Source organism: Juglans regia, chromosome 2 (assembly GCF_001411555.2).
Source record: "Juglans regia cultivar Chandler chromosome 2, Walnut 2.0, whole genome shotgun sequence".
Classification (NCBI taxonomy): domain Eukaryota; kingdom Viridiplantae; phylum Streptophyta; class Magnoliopsida; order Fagales; family Juglandaceae; genus Juglans; species Juglans regia.
Genome location: NC_049902.1, coordinates 24,317,438 through 24,336,862, shown reverse-complemented (window position 1 = coordinate 24,336,862; position 19,425 = coordinate 24,317,438). Strand labels below are relative to the sequence as shown.

Sequence of the window (19,425 nt, the reverse complement as noted above, 5' to 3'; positions counted from 1 at the left end):
GGGCAAGTGCAAAATGTGTATGGTATGACTTCTATCTTGGGATGTAAGATATCTCATTTACCCATGAAATATCTTGGTCTCCCGTTGAGTGTTCACTAAAAATCGATATCCATTTGGAATGATGTCCGAGAAAAGATGGAGCGGAAACTCGCTAATTGGAAGCAGATGTTGTGGCGTCCTGTCCCTCGTGTAAAGGTCATGGTGAGGTTCCATGGTGCCAAGGGTGCTAGCCAAGCAGTCTACACCTAGAGTTTGATTGGGTTAGGTGTGCCTCATCCAAAGGAAGTGCACATGCTGGTTTTGGTCATAAGATCGCAACAGAAAATATAGAGGTTAGGACAAGCTTGGGAAGTGAGATGAGATGAGATGAGAATTTTGTGAATAGTAGTAAAATAGTTTGTGAATGATAGTGAGATAGTTTGAGTTAATGTTTTATAGGATTTTAGGAAATGAGAGAGAAAAAGTTGAATAAAAAATATTATAAAGTTAAAATATTATTAGAATATAGTTTTTTAATATTATTTTTATTTGAGGATTTGAAAAAGTTGATTTTTTTTTTTGTTTGAAAGTTTTGGAAATTTGTAATAATTAGTTTGAAAAAGTTATAATGATTAGTTTGAAAATATTTGTGTTTGAGTGATGTTTGGGAATAAGATCAGATGACATGGGAATTTTGGGATTGAAACTTTTTCCAAACAAGCCCTAGTCGGTAATTAGACCTTGCAATACTAGAAGTCTAAGGTGAGGTTTGGATAGTGAGTTGAGATGAGATGAGTTGAAATGAAAGTTGAAAGTTAAATAAAATATTGTTAGAATATTATTTTTTAATATTATTATTGTTTTTAGATTTGAAAAAAGTTGAATTATTTATTATATTTTGTGTGAGAATTTGAAAAAGTTGTAAATATTAGATAAAATGAGTTGAGATCAACTTTGAATCCAAACAGGGCCTACGACACATTTTAGGAAATCATTATTGTTATTCCTTGTAATATTACAACCAACCAAAATAATATGTTCATCGCCTAATAGGCAGCAGACCAAATATAGTTGGGCGCCTTGTTCTAAAAGGCTAAGTACATTTCCTTATTGCTAGCGCCTACGACAAAGATAGGCCTCTCTATCTTTAGGGTTTGGGCGGGTTTGGCTCTTCCTCCTCGGGCATTACTCTGGTTCTAACTTTGCATCCCAATCTATGGTTTCGAAAGTGAAACCATGGATAGGATAGACAACCATGACAAAAACTGCTAATGAGAGATAATACTCCTGAAGACATAATGAACAATTCATGTGAATAATCAAAGATATGTGCATGCTTTGGTGAGGAATCACCTTATGAGGTATGAACACATGAATCCGTAAAACGTGGCGAGGAATCACCCTGTTATATATAAGCTTGGCGAGGAATCACCCTTTAAGGAGTTACCCTCTTATGCAAAATATTATTCAAAGCACAAATATATAATATGGTGAGGAATCACCCTTCCTCAGTAGGTCAAATCCAAAAAGTCGCATCGGTATCAAGGGTACAACGACCAACACACAGAGGCTCATCACACTGACATTCGTCTCCTGATGCGATCAGGGGAATGAGTTGCTCTACTGTTGGTCTCGGGGAAATCCCTTCTACCTTTCCATGCCTGGTGCAAGCTAGCTTCCTTGAACCCTAGTCCAGGTCGTCTCTCACGTAGAGATCACTTATCACACCAGGAAAACGTCTACCAAGCCAACCAACTTGAGGACACCACCATGTGATACGTCGGGAGATTCTATATCCCGTCTATTAGGTGTGGCCAAGCACCACAATACCAGCCCACCCCAATCCTCACTGGGAATACCCATTTGAAACTCATGGTGACGTTTCGCAGGAATGGGCATGGGGAACTCTGTCTACCCCATGAAAGTTGATGCAGGGTACACATACTCACACAGAGATGTAGATACACATATCGGGATCATGATTCAATGAAAACAGAAAATACGTTCAAAGTCTCGTAAAAACAAGGAATGAACATAAGATAAACATAATGATCCAAAATAGATTTATTTATGATCAGAAAGGAGGAGGTTAAAGAAATGTAAGTGCCTCTTACATACAACATTCACCCTACATTCCTCAGTCCTGTCTTAGAAGCTAACCTACCTCACAACTTGGGTTTGCTGGATCGTTGCGCTACTATTTCCTCGCTTCCTTGGAAGATTTTGGCTCCACAAGGTCTCAGGTGTCTAAGATTTTAAAAGTGAGATTTTGTCTCATGTCTTCTTATATAGGGTGGGACTATCTGATGTCCTTCTGACGTATCTCTGACTCTAGGTATGCTTGGATATGAGTCCTTTCGCCTTGACTGTCACACTACAAGATGACTGGGATAAATGGTCAGGACATGGTTCGCACATCCCTATAGTCTACCAACTCCGTAGTCGTTCCTTGAATGAGGGTTCTCCATGTGGCGTTGGGCCATACTTCTGAGTTCAGTCGGCATGGCCACCAGAGTTGTACTCCCTTCAATAGACCCACCGGATATGACCCTTTAGGTGGAGTGTGGGATTTTGCTTACGACAATGCCACTCTTTTGAGCACCGTGTTATTCTAGAAAGTTCCCATGTCTGGGCTGGTCTGTCCTAAACCATCACTCGTCCTGGATGAGCAGTCCTTGCTCGCCTTGGGTGGGTAACTCTTGTCTCATCAGAGCCACTAGCTTCTTTAGCTCCTCGTTCTCGTCTTCTCAACTAGCGAATTTTCTAGCTCGCCTACCATGGGTGAGACACTCATCTCCACCTTGCTTTGGGACATATTTGCTAGGCCTTCTAGAAGGTGCTTGCTCGCCCACATGTTGAACTAGTTGCACTTTGCAGCCCTTGCAGCTTTTTTCTCTGCCAATCCAATGTGGTGTTCTTCATCTTTCTATCCAACTTACCGACCTATTTCCTCTCTATATTTCCGCTTTCATTACAGGTAGCTTACCGCATGGAGAAAATACAATGGGATTTCCTATGGGGAGGGATGAATGATGAGCTCAAATTTCATCTGGTAAAATGGGCCATCGTTTGTTCTCCAATTTTTGAAGGAGGTTTGGGTATCCGAAATTTGCAGCTTTTTAATAAGGCATTGTTGGGAAAATGGCTATGGTGATACCCCCTAGAACATGGAGTTTTGTGGCGATCAGTTTTAGACTCAAAGTATGGTAGAACATGGGGAGGCTGGTGCTCGAACGAGGTGAGTGGATTTTTATTGGGCGGATCTTTGGAAGCACATTAGGCTTGGATGGACCAAATTTTCTAGTTTTACCCGGTTTGAGGTGAGTAACGGGTCTTGAATCAAATTCTAGCATGACATATGGTGTAGTGATAGGGCACTTAAGGAAACCTATCCAGACTTCTTTGGTATAGCAAGAATGAAGGAAGCCTCGATTGCGGACCTCCTTGACCATTCTAACGGCACCCCCCAATGGAATGTCACATTTCTTAGAGCTGTCAATGATTGGGAAGTTAATGCAATCTTTGAATTCTACAACCTAGTCTATTCTGTCCGTATAAGGGGGAGGTGAAGACCAGCTTTTTTGGTGCCCTTCGGCAAAAGGAAGTTCACAGTACGCTCCGTTTACCAATCCATCTCTAAGCATAACGCCAATCCATTCCCATGGATAAGCATTTGGAACACAAAGGCCCCCTTAAAGACATCATTTTTTGTATGGACAGCTTCTTTAGGGAAGATTCTCACTATTGATAATCTAAGGAAATGCCGTATCATAATATTGGATTGGTGTTGTATGTGTAAAAAGAGCGGAGAATCCGTCAATCATCTACTAATACATTATGAAATTGCCATGACCTTGTGGAATGACTTTGTCACTAGGGTGGGTGTAGCTTGAGGATCGTGAGCAGTCATTGGATGAACTTAGAACTTTCTTTTTTAACACCTTGTTCCAATGGTCGATTTGAACCTGATTTTAATGGCATGACCATTCATGAATTTCTTGTATCATTAGAACATCACTCCTATGCGTTGCTCTTGTATATGACCCTTGTACTTGGGCTTTTACCTATTCTTATGATAAATAAAATTTTATTTACCGATAAAAAAAAGATATGTGACATAAAACCTGTGATCTACTAGAGATAAAATAAGAAGAATCCTCATTTGCTTTTACTGGAACAGTCATTTCATCGATACTTATCAAAACAAAACCAGTCATGTCATCAGGTGCAATTTTTAAGGCACACATAAATCACATTCTTTCTTCCATGAACCATGTACATAATTGGTGCTTGTCAAAAGGATCTTAAATTGTCAAAGGAAAACTGATATTCCTTTATAGTCTATTGTGCATGGTTGATCATAAATTATTATTGTATCATATGCAGGCCCAACTGAGAAAGCTTCCAAAGAACCTTTTGGCTAAAACCTCTATAATCAAGAATACCGGGCAAGTATGTAGATCTGCTGCACAAAATAAATATGGACTATTTTATTCTTTTGTTTCGTAAGAATAGGATATCTTTACCACATTCTGATCTTTCTATTCTTCTTTTCTTGTGTTGCAGGTGTTGGAGCAGATGCCTCATGTCATTGCATCCTTGGATGCACATATGGAGAATGGATTACACAGGTTGTAGCATGTAGAACGCCATTTTTATTTCAGATTACAGTTGGTCTTGACATGGCCTTTAAAATACATCAATAACTTTCTGATGTCACTCTCACTTTAAAGGAAACATGTAAATAGACGTGGCACATATTCTGGGTCATGAACACATTTTGAAAAGCTTTTGGTCTCTTTCCTTGTTGGAGATGGGGTGGCAGTTTTTATGTTGTGTTGATATTTTAGATCCTGAAATTTTAAACATAGAAACAATTGTGCTTTGGAAGAAAGCACTTATTTATTCGGAATTAGTTGGAGAATTCCTTCTGAGTAATTCAGCTTCATCCCCAGCTGCTTGGCCATTTCTATTTGGGGTGTGTCAAACAGAAGCATTTTGAATTATCCAAAACTGACAGTTGTTCTTGACAGAAAAATGCAATGTAAATTGCATTTTGTTGGACTGCATTCCTCAATTTTTTTTTTTTTTGTGGGCAAGTAGGCTTCCATTTTACACAGTTTACCCCATTTTTTCAGATTTGGATGTAAGCTTCCGTGTAATTATTCTCAAGCACAAACCATCCAGCGCAATCTTCATGCCATTGTATGACCATTGCTGTAATAATGTGCTGTATTACATACATATATGTATGCTGCCTTGGGACATAAGCGACAATTATATCACGGAATAAAAGAGAGAACGATTGCCACTCTGATATTTAAGTTGACAATATTTTATACCTGTCACTCTTGCCTTATTTAAGTAACTACTTTTTGCAGTGTTCCTCATCTGCAACCAGTAGTCCAGTTACTTGCAAATATGGAAAGCTGCCAGCTTAACTCTCTCTCTCAAGCTCATCTTTCTCAAGAGGTATACTCTTTTCTTTTCTTTTTTCCCGCTCCACACATCATCTTGACTGAGTTTTAGGATCTAGTTGGGGCGAGATAAACTCAGTGTAACATATATTGCTGTATGTGAGGACTCTCTGTGTTAATGATCTCTCTCAAACTCGAGGTCCTAGAGTTCAGACAGCAACTCTAGTGAATCCTATTTCATATCATACTAATTACAGTTTTTATTTTTATTTTTTTCTGAGTATAGAGTTGCCTCCACAAAAAGTTCAGCAAATAAAGTGAGAGCTTGTAGACACAGAGTTAGTAATATTCATGTTTCTATTCTCTGTGATTTCTTAGGAACATGGCTTGGCAAAATCTTCAGAGGTGCCTTAGGTGACTGAACTCCAAACCAACTTTGCCGAAGGCCTGAAATAACAGATTAAGATAGAAGAATGGTCATGGGCAGGCCATCAAATTCTAAGTCAGGATGACCAACTTGTACATTGATCTATCCCTAGTCTCAGTGTAACATTGAATATCACACCTAAAATCGTGTGGATATCAAGCATAAAAGAAGAAGCTAGCAATGTTCCAGTTCCTGATATTCTAGAACTCTATGGCAGTGATATGTGTAACCAGGAGGAATATGTGCAATATTAATATTGACTTCTCCAAGCGTCTGAAACACGTTTACGGCTTTAATAGGAAACGTGTGGCTTTAATAGGAAACGTGTTGCTTCAGTCACGCTTTCTACTTGTTTCATCCTTTTCCCACTTAGCATGGTCCCGATTTATCCTAAAAGCCTCTCTCTCTCTCTCTCTCTCTCTCTCTCTCTATAGTTTTCCAAGTTTTCTGAATAAGAATCTAAAAATTCTGAACATGAATGTAGACAGCTTCTGAGTTTTGTTGACTTGGTGCACGTTCACTTCTCAGTTGTGAACATCGAACGTGGACAGCTTCTTCTCATTTATTACACATTTTTTTGGCGTTTTATGTTAAATCATAACATATTTTGGACGTGGAAAAGAGATTAATTTGGTGGCACGAATTAGCATGTTGCTGTATATACCATTCATCACTTTTTGCAACAAAAACAAAGGCCTCATATTCAATTGATAGTATCCAATTCTTATAATCCAACCTATTCTATTTATTTTCTTTTAATATGTCATTAAATGATTAGATATGTCACGTCAGAAAATATAAAAAAGATAAGGGTTAAAATGTTGTTATTAATATCATTTTTTTTATTCTTTAAGACTAGCCTTGAACATGATCAAGAAAACTCAAGATGATTCGTAGCTTTATCTAACTTCCATCGTGTTTTTCATTTTAAATATTATTTAATTTTGGTGGAGCCAAAATGTATCCATGAAAGTAGAACAAGATAATTCAAACCTTATCTAAACTCAAAGAAAAAATAAGAAAAAAAAAATTGACTTCTATCAAGTAAACACTCTTGGATTGGGATAATTTAAAATATTTTTATATGTTTAAAAAAAGGAAAATGAAAAAGGTTTCAATTTAATATAAAAATTCGTTGTCACAAAACTTATTTATTTGGCTCGACGTGAATTCTGATTTGTTAAGTGGAATATATATATTTATATATCATAAAGAATTTTATAAAATTAAATTCATAAATTAACGTAAAATTAAATTTATAAATTAATATTATTTAATATAATATTAAATTATAAACTTATTTCTATTATAAAATAAATTTATCATGAATTTATAAATTTATTTTTATAAAATTTGTCTATATTAACGGTAATTGTGAATTAACGTGGAAGACTTGACTGGCCTAGCTACTTTTTACTAACGCATCTTGACTGATAAATAGAAACAGCTTAAAACGGCGCCGTATCTTGGTTACCCCACCACGCCGCACCGCCCTTGGAAATTATGCGAAAATCCGAATCTCGTGGAAAACACAAAGACCCGCCATTGATACGCAAGAAAGAACAAAGGCAAAAGTGGAGAGCGCCAGCCTCCATAGAATTAAAAAGTAACCTCTCTCTCTCTCTCTCTCTCTCTCTCTCTCGTTGTGCCCAACCACACTTAATACAATAGCCATGGCTGCTGCCTCGCTGACTCTGCCATATACTTCTTCTTCCTCTTACGCCGCCGGTTCTGGTTCTGCGTCTTCTTCGGCTGCTGCCTCTTCTCTGTTCTCTAGCTTCCCCCTCAGCCAAAGGCGCTTCGTCTCCTGCGACTCTCGCTCTCGAATTCAAGCCCCTAACAGCATCGTAAACTCTCTGTCTCCCCATAATATATACATGCATAGATTTATTTTTTATTTTTTAAATACTGTCATGGCTTCAAAATGTGAGTTTTTGGGTTATTTTCTGGCTCTGTTTAATTTCAGTCTAATTCCAATGGGAAAAAAAATTTAGTCATATTTTTAAATTGTGATTTTTAAGTGGTTGCAATGTCAATGGGTTCTCCTTCTTTTGATTTGTGGGTTTGGGTTTTCTGTATAATTTTCTTAGTTTGAAGATGGGATATTAAGTGTACGTTTGGTTTTAAAAAAAAAATCAGTTTTTTCTTTTTAAATCAATTTCAATCAATATATATATATATATATATATATATATATATATATATTATATAATATATATAATCCCTTAAAAAACATCAATTTCCGTTAAAAAAAATTTACAAAAACTCATAAATAATTCGTAGTAAAAATTTTAATTCTACCTACCAATTTCTACAAATCTCATTACAAAGTATATCTCCAGAAACTTTTGGCCTAACAAATTCTCATTCTATCTACCTTGTGGCATCAAAGGATTAAGGAACAATTAAAACATAACAAATAGTTTTTCAATCATTTGATATTACATCGTGATTGTGAGATGATGAGAGGATGATGAGGAGCATTACTCTTCACAAAGTTATTACAAAAGGTATTTCAAAACTTCTCAAGAATTCTAAAAAATTACAATATTTTTGGCCATGTTTGGTTATGAAATATTTTGAGAATTTTTTTGAGATTGATTTTTAGGAAAGGAGAGATAACATTTTGAATAAATTTTTAAAAAAAATAAGTTTTGTATTGAAGTTTGTGAATGTGAGTAGGTAGAATTGAAAAGTTATATGAATATAATTTTTTAAGAGTATTTTTTTTTTTTTGGAGTTTGTAAAAGGGGTACTCATTTTTTTGTTTAGTTAATAATTGGGTAATGATTAGATAAAAGGTTTATAAGTTGAAATAGAAAAAGTTGAAGGAGAAAAGTTGAGATTTGTAGATGTTTGGTTGATTAAAAAACTAATAGTAAGTTGAAAAAAATTGGTTTACCAAACATGGCCTTACTGTCCTGAGCTTCAAGTTAGTGACTATAAGGTATTTTGAATCTATCCTTTGTGATACTTTTGCAACATATATGAGTGAAAACTAAAATTATGGGGCATGGATAAACTCTGTCATGGTTATTCCAGCAGCTTTTCTTCTCAAATTTTGAGGTACATGTAATTTAGGTCCTCAAATATAATTGATATGGGTGTTTTTTTTGTTGTGTTAGAAATGTGATCTATCTGAGCCACCGTTCAAAAGTGTAAATGGGAAACCAATTGTTCCCATCCTTAACGAGCGGAATCTACCCAAGTTTTTGGAAACTGCACGCATGGAGAAAACAATCAACAGGACTAGTACCAGGCTGAAACTATTTTCTGGCACTGCAAATCCTACACTTTCTCAGGTACTGTTAGTACTTTATTCTTTGGACGAGTAAGATATTGTTACTGAATTATTTTCTGTTTAAGTGGTGAAAGAATGTAATGGGCAAGGGTTTTGTCTTCATGTTCTATATTATTGTCAATACTGATTGTTCACAAATAAGTGTATTGATAAATCATTCAAGGTTTGCAAGTTCTCCTTGGTTTATTCTGCCATGCTTCTAGAGTTTTTCTTTCCCTTTTTTAATGGTTGTGCCACAATTCTCTTTGATTATATTACTTTTGAACATTATATGCACACCAGTGATCTGGCATGCTCACTGTCTTCAATTTATGAAATTTGGAATCATTGTATGAATTTTTCGTTATTTCATGACATGGAATTGAACCTTTCACCGTTCAGGTACCATATGTCTATCTTTCTGAGAACCAATTTTTGGGACTGTTCAAATGGTTGTATCTTTGCTTTGAACGGCCACTATTCTCCCAAAATGTGATGAATGTAGTTCTTTATGCATGTCTGAGAATGTGAGTTTTTTTTTTTTAAATCCTCTAGAATTATTCTCAACACAAGATACGTGTATAATTCTTGGAATGCTGTACTTATATTGCCAATCTCTGTTTTTTTATCCCCAGGAAATTGCTTGGTATATGGGCCTGGAACTCGGGAATATCAACATAAAGCGATTTGCTGATGGCGAAATATATGTTCAGTTGCGAGAGAGTGTCAGAGGATGTGATGTTTACTTAGTACAGCCTACCTGCCCTCCTGCAAATGAGAATCTCATGGAGCTTTTGATAATGATAGATGCTTGTCGTAGAGCATCGGCCAAAACCATTACTGCCGTGATTCCATATTTTGGATATGCGAGAGCTGACAGAAAGGCAAGTTCTAAATTACAGTGTACTTTTATGACCTTTAATTATTTTTCTATCTATTTAAAAAAAAAAGAAAGCCTGGATGATCTAGTTGTCAATGAAGGGGGATATGACTGAATCTGATTTGATTGAACACAACGAATTGACATGATTGGTTTGAGCATTGCATCTTAAGCAATTCAATGGTTCATAAGAATTTGCACTATATTGTGTTCTTCATAGGCTAATTTAACATTGTCTTCTTCATCTGTGATTTTTCTTTCCAGACCCAAGGGCGTGAATCGATTGCCGCCAAACTAGTCGCAAACCTTATCACAGAAGCAGGTGCAAACCGTGTTCTTGCTTGTGACCTTCATTCTGGGCAGTCCATGGGTTACTTTGATATCCCAGTGGACCATGTATACGCTCAGGTAAATTAGTCCATAGCCTTGATTGTTGACTTTCACTAGTTTATTGGTCTCTGATACTATTGTTTGTTGTGTGCTCTCTAGCCCGTGATTCTTGATTATCTTGCCAGTAAGAGGATAAACTCTCAAGATTTGGTAGTTGTTTCCCCTGATGTTGGTGGGGTAGCAAGGGCACGTGCTTTTGCAAAAAAGTTATCTGATGCGCCTTTAGCCATTGTAGACAAAAGGCGTCATGGACACAATGTTGCTGAGGTAATTTTGCATGAGTACTCTTTGACACTATCTTTTTTCAGGTTACATCTGCCTTGATCAAATTTTTTATTCACTTGAATGTTATTTTAAATTAAGGCCATGTTTGGTTACCGAAAATGTTAGAAATATTTGAGAATTTGTTTGAGATTAGGTTTTGGGGAAGGAGAGAAAAATTTGAATAAAAATCGTTTTTAAAATAAGTATTTTATTGGAGTTTGTGAGAGTGAATAAATAAAGTTAAAAAGTTGTTTGAATATAATTTTTAAAGATTATTTATGTTTTGAAATTTATAAAAGTTATACTGATTTTTGTGTTTGAGTACTGATTAAGTAATGATTAAATGAAGAGTTGAAAACTAGAAATAGATTGTTTTTTTGAGATTTAAAGATGTTTGGTTTGATTTTCAAATTTTTTTGGAAAATTCTAGTAAGCCAAACATGGCCTAAACGCCCATGAAGACTTGTTTTATAGTTGGTTTTGTCTTCCACATCCTAAAACCATGTCTAATATTTACATTGCAGGTGATGAATCTGATTGGAGATGTAAAAGGAAAGGTTGCAGTGATGATGGATGACATGATTGACACTGCTGGTGAGTCAGTACCTTTGAGTGCCAAACTCCAATCCTAAACCTTCCTGCACATGGAGATTGGAGCCTTTAATGTTCAGTTAATGTTTGAAAATATCTCAATTGCTAATGATTTTCTATTTAAATTTATCGTTTGGGTTACCTCTCTCCTTGTGGGTTGGCGTGAGTATATTCCCCATTTTATTTTTAATAAAGGCACGACTGACTAACTTTCCATTCCCTCAGTATCTTTATATCCTTTGCAGTTTATAGACAAGCTGGTGTGCAATTATGTCCTTTTGATCGAAATCATGACAAATTTATTTTGTATTTTTTCTGTTCATACAATGGGTTGATTATTGCAGATTTTTTTCCCCTCCAATTATTAGGCGTCTCCATGGAGTTGATGTTTACCATCATAGATTTGGCTGTACCCGGGGAATTAATTCGTTTAAAGGGAGCAGCATAGAGGGGATTTTCTTTTTTTAAGGCTTAAAAATAATATAAAAGTAAAAAATAAAAATAGAAAGAGGACATAATTAGTTGTACGAGTTTCCTTTAAATTAGATCATCTTATAACTAATGAATTTGTTGTTTGCTATAGGAACCATTGCTAAAGGTGCAGCTCTATTACATGAAGAGGGGGCCAGGGAGGTATATGCATGCTGCACTCACCCTGTGTTTAGGTATTGGCTTCATTTGTAGCAGTTAATCTTTTCCTTTGTTTTTTTCCTAGATGTTTAGCACAAACTTGTTAACTTCTTTATGATAAGGCTAGCAGTTCTAAATGGGCCCAGTGAAGTGGTTAACTGCTGGCTTTTTTCTAAGTTTTTAGAAATTGCATGTGATTATTTTCAGTTTGATCTGATCAGAAGTTGCAGTGAATTTTCAGAAAGACTGAACAGCCAAACCAGTGTTTATCCTCCAATTTTTGTCAAAATCACAAAAATATTAGCAGTGGCCTGCACTTTAATTAGAGATTATTGAGATATTAAACATCTTATTACTGGACCTTCAGTTTAAATTTAAAAAGTTAGTGAATTTGAGTATAACCATCTCAATCATATGACTCTTCTATTCTTACTTTTTTTCTCTACAGCCCTCCTGCAATTGAAAGGCTGTCAAGTGGCCTGTTTCAAGAGGTGATTATCACAAACACAATCCCAATTGCAAAGAAGAACTACTTTCCTCAATTGACCGTTCTTTCAGTGGCAAATCTGTTGGGTGAAACTATCTGGCGTGTTCATGATGATTGTTCAGTTAGTAGCATTTTCCAGTGAAATCATATTGGAAGAGTCATAGGCATCCATTATTAGCTTAGCTTGTAAAAGTCAATTGAACTCATACCAGAGATAAGGATCAACTACTGCATTCACCAAGGATGAGGAGGAATTTAAGGAATAGAAAGCTTTACACCTTACTTAATTGCCCGTAGGCAGTGAATTTAATGACTGAAAAAAAAAAGGGAAGAGGAAATAGATTGTAGTATTCAATCTACAAATTGTTTTATGGCTATTTTCAATTGTTTTCTACATTTTTTCGGTGAAACTTTTCCTATGATACGTGTCCATTTGGGTTAATGTCTCCTTCAATGTCTACTTCAATTTTCATTTTTGTTTTTATCATCGTTTTTCTCTTTTCTTGTTTGTAAAGGCACGTAGCATTAGTTTAATGCTGCAGCATGCTTCTGTGTTAGGGAGTTTGAACTTTGAACTTTGAACTACTGTCTTCAGACTAAGACCAGATCACCGATTGAACTGAAAAGCTCGGAGGGGTTACTTACACCAGAAGGTAGATAAAATTAACTATAGAAGTGATAACAATAACTTGTAACTTTTTCTTTCCTTTTTTTTTTTTTGCCTTGAACCTATCTTTACTAATTGGTGATATATTTTTTGGGTTGGAAAACCCTGAAATCAACTTTTAACCTGTACCTTGTAAGAGCATGCCTCGCCAAATTGGCTTTTAAATGGGTAAAAAAAAGTCGTAAAATGCAAACTATATCAAGCTCCTCAAAAAGGAACTGTGCTTGTGTGAGAGAAACGTTTGTTTAATGCAGGTCTGTGGGGTTTGTCAGGTTACTGGTTCATGCGATTGCAGTAATCATATGAAATGAATAGACGAGAAAGAAAGAAGGAAAAATAAAGATGATGGGAACTCTTGGGGATTACTAATTTATTACCAATTTGAAATGCGGCTTTATGTGCGGAGTATTTTTTTCTGGGGTCATCTTAATTTATGGTTTTGGTCCTTGGAGTCCAATTAGCTGTGTGGTGACTGAAGCATTCTATTTAGATGCATACAAGTTTTGGCAGGCCATTGGACTTGTCTCAAGTGGCCCTGACAGTAGGATTTAAAGGATTAGAGAGTTTGAATTTATATTTAGAGAATATTTCATGATTTTTTATGATTATATATATATTTATATTAATGAAAAATATATATATATATATATATATATAAAAATTTCTAAAACAATTTGGGTCCCAAGGTCCCAATTAAACCATTAAGCCACCCACAAATCAATTATTACTCTTAAGATCATGTTTCAGCTATGATTAATTGCAGTTTTTTTTTTTCTTCTGCAATGAATATTTTTGGATGCTTCTTGAGTGATTTTTGTTTAATTTATACAAAGAGTGGGGTTAACTTCTGTTGGGAAATATTTTGAAACATTTTGCAAACTAAAGAATATGTAAAATGACAAGAACAAATTAGAAAGAGAGAACTTGGTGTTGAGACATGTTGTGATAGATACTTTCCTTAGAGTAGATTCCGCCGCCTCCAAATTTAAACATGCATTAGGCTTCTTGACTGTTTACTCCCAAGATACAACAACGTTAGTTTCCATTAATTTCCTTGTTGGTATAAAAAGAGATCCTCAAACCCAATATAAAATAGTCAAAGCCTTAAAAAAGAAAGACGAAAAAGAGGAAGTATTTTTCTAATTTTTGTAGAGAATTTTGAGTTCATAAATTTGTGAGTGGGGTTCCATATTTATAGAGAATGAAATGACACTTGTGAAAAGTCACAACTTATATATATAAAAGGATATTTGTGAAAAGTCACAATTAAAATAAATGAATACTTTTAAGAAGTCATAACTTCTCAAATATTAGAGAATATGTTGAAAATATTTCTAATTCACTAAAAGACACAACCCTTTGTTTGGTTGGCAAGCGGTTAAGACTCATATCCCTAAGAGGCATGCATTGGTTCAAGTTACCGTGACATCTTTTCATTTAAATCTAGACAATCGAACCGATATATTGAACAATGATAATGGTTCACATTATTTTTTACTTAACATTAAATATTTTAATCATTTCTAAGTTTAAAAACAACTTCTTCTGTCTTCAATTCCTCTGCCATAGTGGGTTTCGAGTTTCGGCATATCTTGAACTAAACTATTCATCAATCTTGCAATGCTCAGATTTCATATGGCCTAAAAGGGTTTTGCCATCAAGTTTGCTGGCAATAATGAGTCTTATGTAATCTTCATGGTTTATGGTCTTGTAATTTGCTGTATTCTCCTTCACAATATCGGGCACTGGACCAATCATTGTCCTCATATTTGGACTGTGAAATGCTGCAATTGAAAGACGTTCCTTTCTTGGGTTCACAACAGCTCTGTGCTCTATGCTCTTATATTCTCCATTGCTCACGATCTGCATTGACAGTAAGTATACTTGGACAATAAATATGGTATAACAAAATTTGCTGTGAAGATCAATGTTATTTTCTATTCAGTTTTGAATTAATCACCTCAATGATGTCGCCAATGTTAACTATGAAGGCTCCAGGGATGGGTTCAATGGGAACCCATTTATCATTTTTCTTGATTTGCAGACCTTGGACATCATTCACTTGAATTAGCAGAGTCAATCCTGTGGCATCAGAGTGGGGTGCTAGCCCCATAACCTTGTTAGACTGCATGCAAGGTGGATAATAGTTCATTCTGATCCCCTGAACTCCCTCCTCAAACATGCTCGTGAGCTTCACGGGTTCGAGCCCCAGGTTTCGCGCCATCAATCTCAAGAGGCAGATTGTGACTCTCTGCAGCTCTGTTGAGTACTTGTCCAAAGTTGCTCTGATATGAAAGTGGCCATCAAATGGTTACATCTGGTGATATTTGTATTAGTTTATTGAGACTTTTGTGGTTAGTTTACCTGAAAGAAGTGGGAATGGAAGGCCAGAATCTCAAATTCCTTTGGGGGATAGGCTGGGGAAGAATAAAGAGCATGTCACCCCAGTCAAGCTTTTGATCTTCAGACACAACAAAGGCTTGGCCATAGCCTTCAATGTTGTTTGGTAGCTGAGCATAGGCCTTCTTTTCCTCCAATGGCAGCTTGAAGAAGTCCTCTGTATCAATCTTCATTTGCTCAATCAGCTCTTCTGGTACTCCATGGTTTATCACCTTCTTGTTCACAATCACAATTACTCATACTAGGTTTAATCCTAATGGAAGAACCATCTTACATGATTCATATCTCCATACATAATTTTCAACCAGAGAAATATTTTAGCCACAAAAATATTACACAAAAATAATTTCACAAATTAACATGACTTTATATAGTTACTTAGATTGTAAAGTTACTTTTATTGTAAAGTAGATCTAACGCATCAGATGAAGACGCGTCAGTTTGTAAGATTACTTTTATGTAATTCATTTGTGAATGTAGCACTCTTTGAAGAATAACTAATATTTCGGAGCTTCAAGGTCATTTGCTGTTTCTTTTTTTTTTTCATTTTCTGTTACAGTTGATTATTCCATCACTTAAAAAAAGATAATCTAATTTAATTTCAATTTATACAATCTAGAAAACTTTATATACCACACCCATACAAACAGGGCAGAATATAGATTCATGTGATCTCCTTTTATGAGTATGCGCACATTACTAAAGATATGTTCAAAAGTCTTGAGATGATTTCTTTCCCTGAAAAATGTATCACTTGCATAGGCACCAAAGAAAAAGAATGAAAAAAAAAATTGTGAAAAGAGACAGAAATCTTCTTGGCTACTGAGATGTGAAGACAAATTATAATTAGAATTTGAAACTTTATTAATAAACAAAAAAAAAAAGGTGCAAGTATAAAAAAATGGTTGAGAAAACCAAAAAAAAGGGCATAAAAACTTGTTAATGTGCTAAAAGTTGTCTTGGGCAAATAAACTTATTTCTATGTGGTTCTTCCCATGGAGGCATACAAAGTGATCTGAAATTATATTCTTATTATAAGTATAGCAGTTATCTACTGTATTCACTCATAAAGGTATAAATAATTTTACTAAAAAAAAAATTAAAGAAAAAATAAACTACAACATACACATTTATACGATAATGTTAGATATAATTTTAGATTTTCTAAGTCACGTGCACTCTTTTTTAAAAGAAGTGAAACCCATTATAAAAAAATTAGTTTTTTGACTGGAATTTTTCTTACTTTTTTTCTAAATGAAGGAGCATGCAGACTTTAGTAATGTATAAATCATTTTTTATATTATGCTTTATAAATAATTTTAATCCCTACTCATCGTGTAGGTCTTAGAGAAAATTTAGATAGTGAGTTGATATGAGATGAGGTTAAAGTTAAATAAAATATTATTTTTTAATATTATTTTTATTTTAAAATTTGAAAAAATTAAATTATTTATTATACCTTGTATAAAAATTTAAAAAATTTATAATAATTAAATGATATAAAATGAATTAAAAGACTCAAATCTAAACAATCTCTAGTCAAACTAGAAGCTGAGGTTGGCCAAGGTATACAAGAAGTCAACGAGTTGGGGGGATAGATATATAGAGTCAAATGGAAGAGAAATATACTTTCGCACCATCAAATTATACTGCCATTTCACGGTCTACAGTTTGCAACCCAAATTACAAAAATTGATTGTTGTGCATATAAGAAGACGTTCGTATTCAAAATCTACTTTAATTTATTTTAATTAATTTTATCTTATTATTATAATTTTTTTAAATTTTTATATAAAATATAATAAATAATTTAATTTTTATTTTATTATTCATAAATTATCTTAATTTATTTTAATTTATTTTTTAATCTAAACTATTCTAACTATTGAGAATATTTTAAAAAAATAAAAATAAAACCTATTGAGAACTGACAAATAGTACCTTTTCGTCTTGTCAACTTATTTGAAAGAAAATTTCTATTTGGAAAAGTACACCTTCTGTGATACGATGAGACTTGACGTGATCTTATATTTATTTATTTATTTTTAAAATAATTACATAACGTTTATATATTATTACTGTAATTATAATTTCTATAATTTTGAGCATGAATTAATTTAAGGCTGCAAACCGAAAACAATCTCTGTGTAGCGTAAACTGTGTAAAGAAAGAAACACAAACACACATATAAATAAATATATATATATATATATAAATATATATACCTGAAAGAAGCCCCAGTCCCGGCAAGCCAAGTGAAGTTTTTCCAGTTCATTTTCTGGACTTGTAAATTGAGGATCAATAAGCTTGCCCAGATCGATAACTGGAATATGGAGGTTCTCTTCAATTGAACAGTACTGATCCTCAAACTCCATCTCAGGCCAGAGGTACCTGGGTGGGATCTCCTCCAAGTTGTTGGAAGCAAGAGCTTGCACATTCTCAACAGGCAGAGACCCACCATAGTCTACTCTGCCAACCACCTCACTGATCTCCATGTTTACGAGGATAATATATATTGACAGCTTCTTTGATATAGATACAGTTTGATGATCTAGCTGTTTGAGCACAGGGAGAGGGAGAGAGAAAGGGCGAGAGCTACCATGTTCCAAGTTCCAACCTTGTATAAATAACAGGATGACATGCTCTACATTTGGACTGTATACGTGTCAAAATCAAGGAAATTCAATGGCTCTTGACGGCAATAGATACTTTCTTTTGTCTGCGTTTGGGTCCGGCCGCTTCTCTAGAAGATAATCACCACTTCTCTAAACTACCAAAACAATATAGATTTAATTATTTACATTATATTTTTAATATTATTTTTTTATATGTGGGTTAAATCTCTTAATTAATCCAAACATATAGAGTATTTAATTAAGAATAAATATAGATAGAAGTTATTATTGAGAGTATTTATTTTGCACATATGATGTGGCATCATCTAGACTACATATTTCTCTAAGTAAGTGTTGGGAACAATCAACTAAAAATAGTCACGCAGTGAGTGCAAAGTGTGCACTACTATAATGACTTCTCTCTAACATTACTCTTTAACTAGGTCTAAAATCGGAGTTATATATTTAACAAGGAGTTGTTTATAAATAGTTTGCATGGACGTAAAAAGAGATGCTCAGCCGGCTATTTCTTTCTCACAAATTGTATAATATACAACCATACAGAAGGAGCCAGTTGACTAAACACAAAATAATCAAGGTGCAAGTCCTACCATCCAGTAAAATAACTAAGCTGAAAGGTACAGAAACTCAAAGTTTATGGAGTACCTGTGCAAAATCGAACTGAGAACGTCACTGTTTGTAATACCCAGCCCCTTTGGTCAACGACGTCGTGTAGGTAAGGGATCCCTTTTCCTTTCATTTTTTTCCCTCCTTCTCCTCGACGGTTCTCTCCCTCAAATTCTCTGTCGTTCGTTGCATCACCCACTGTAAACCAGAATAATACCGCGCACAACCACCGTAGTGGCTTAGACCTAGGTGATAGGAGGGTTGACGGAGGCGGGTTGATGATGGAGGCTACGTATGGTGGTTGGGCGTGCAGTTTTCTATTTTGCCGTGAAGCGTGGTGCGTGATGCTGGTTCACATTTGAGGACACGGAGTGGCTGACGGTGGTTGAAACTGCTGGGCTTCGTGTTTGGTGTGGAGGACGTGCGACAGTGGCTGGTGACCCACCGTAAACCAGAATAATACCACGCACAACCCTTTGCAGGGGATGTTAAAATATCTAGAGTATCTTCAGCCTCGAATGGAGGCTTGACTTGTGGCCTCACTCAAGGCCATATACAACTGGATAATGGAGGCAATGGAGCCTTAACTAATGGCCTGGACAACAGTCTACATACTTGGAAAGAAAGACCACACGATGATCAAGTTCTGTTCTCTACCCCAGTCTGTTAGTTGACTGTAATTGATTTCTTTTTTATTCTTTTCTAATTATGTTTGTATACTTTTCTTTTTTGTTTATTGTATTCTTTTTAGTTTGAATACCTTGTAATCTC

General features: G+C 35.1%; 2 protein-coding genes across 2 annotated transcripts; one reads left to right on the top strand and one right to left on the bottom strand.

The window, feature by feature from the left end:
* Positions 1–7,409: 7,409 nt before the first annotated feature.
* LOC109006127 (ribose-phosphate pyrophosphokinase 1-like) lies at positions 7,410–12,787 on the top strand. Its single transcript, XM_018985307.2, has 8 exons — positions 7,410–7,670; positions 8,949–9,125; positions 9,739–9,987; positions 10,248–10,391; positions 10,473–10,640; positions 11,162–11,231; positions 11,812–11,893; positions 12,307–12,787. Exons 1-8 carry the CDS (start codon positions 7,497–7,499, stop codon positions 12,485–12,487), a joined length of 1,245 nt encoding a protein of 414 aa, XP_018840852.2. The 5' UTR covers positions 7,410–7,496; the 3' UTR covers positions 12,488–12,787.
* Positions 12,788–14,614: 1,827 nt separating this feature from the next.
* Positions 14,615–18,103, bottom strand: LOC109006125 (S-norcoclaurine synthase 1-like). Its single transcript, XM_018985303.2, has 4 exons — positions 17,638–18,103; positions 15,377–15,624; positions 14,973–15,297; positions 14,615–14,875 (listed from the first exon to the last, which is right to left on the bottom strand). Exons 1-4 carry the CDS (start codon positions 17,905–17,907, stop codon positions 14,615–14,617), a joined length of 1,104 nt encoding a protein of 367 aa, XP_018840848.1. The 5' UTR covers positions 17,908–18,103.
* Positions 18,104–19,425: the final 1,322 nt, after the last annotated feature.

What these genes read in the sequence shown, in the direction of transcription:
- LOC109006127 (XM_018985307.2), top strand. Translation starts at nt 7,497, where the DNA reads ATGGCTGCTGCCTCGCTGACTCTGCCATATACTTCTTCTTCCTCTTAC. An exon ending in TTCAAGCCCCTAACAGCATC is followed by an intron (nt 7,671 to 8,948) that starts GTAAACTCTCTG and finishes TTGTTGTGTTAG; the next exon opens with AAATGTGATCTATCTGAGCC. An exon ending in TGCACTCACCCTGTGTTTAG is followed by an intron (nt 11,894 to 12,306) that starts GTATTGGCTTCA and finishes TTTTCTCTACAG; the next exon opens with CCCTCCTGCAATTGAAAGGC.
- LOC109006125 (XM_018985303.2), bottom strand. Translation starts at nt 17,907, where the DNA reads ATGGAGATCAGTGAGGTGGTTGGCAGAGTAGACTATGGTGGGTCTCTG. An exon ending in GGGACTGGGGCTTCTTTCAG is followed by an intron (nt 15,625 to 17,637) that starts GTATATATATTT and finishes GTGAACAAGAAG; the next exon opens with GTGATAAACCATGGAGTACC. An exon ending in TCCATTCCCACTTCTTTCAG is followed by an intron (nt 15,298 to 15,376) that starts GTAAACTAACCA and finishes CTTTCATATCAG; the next exon opens with AGCAACTTTGGACAAGTACT.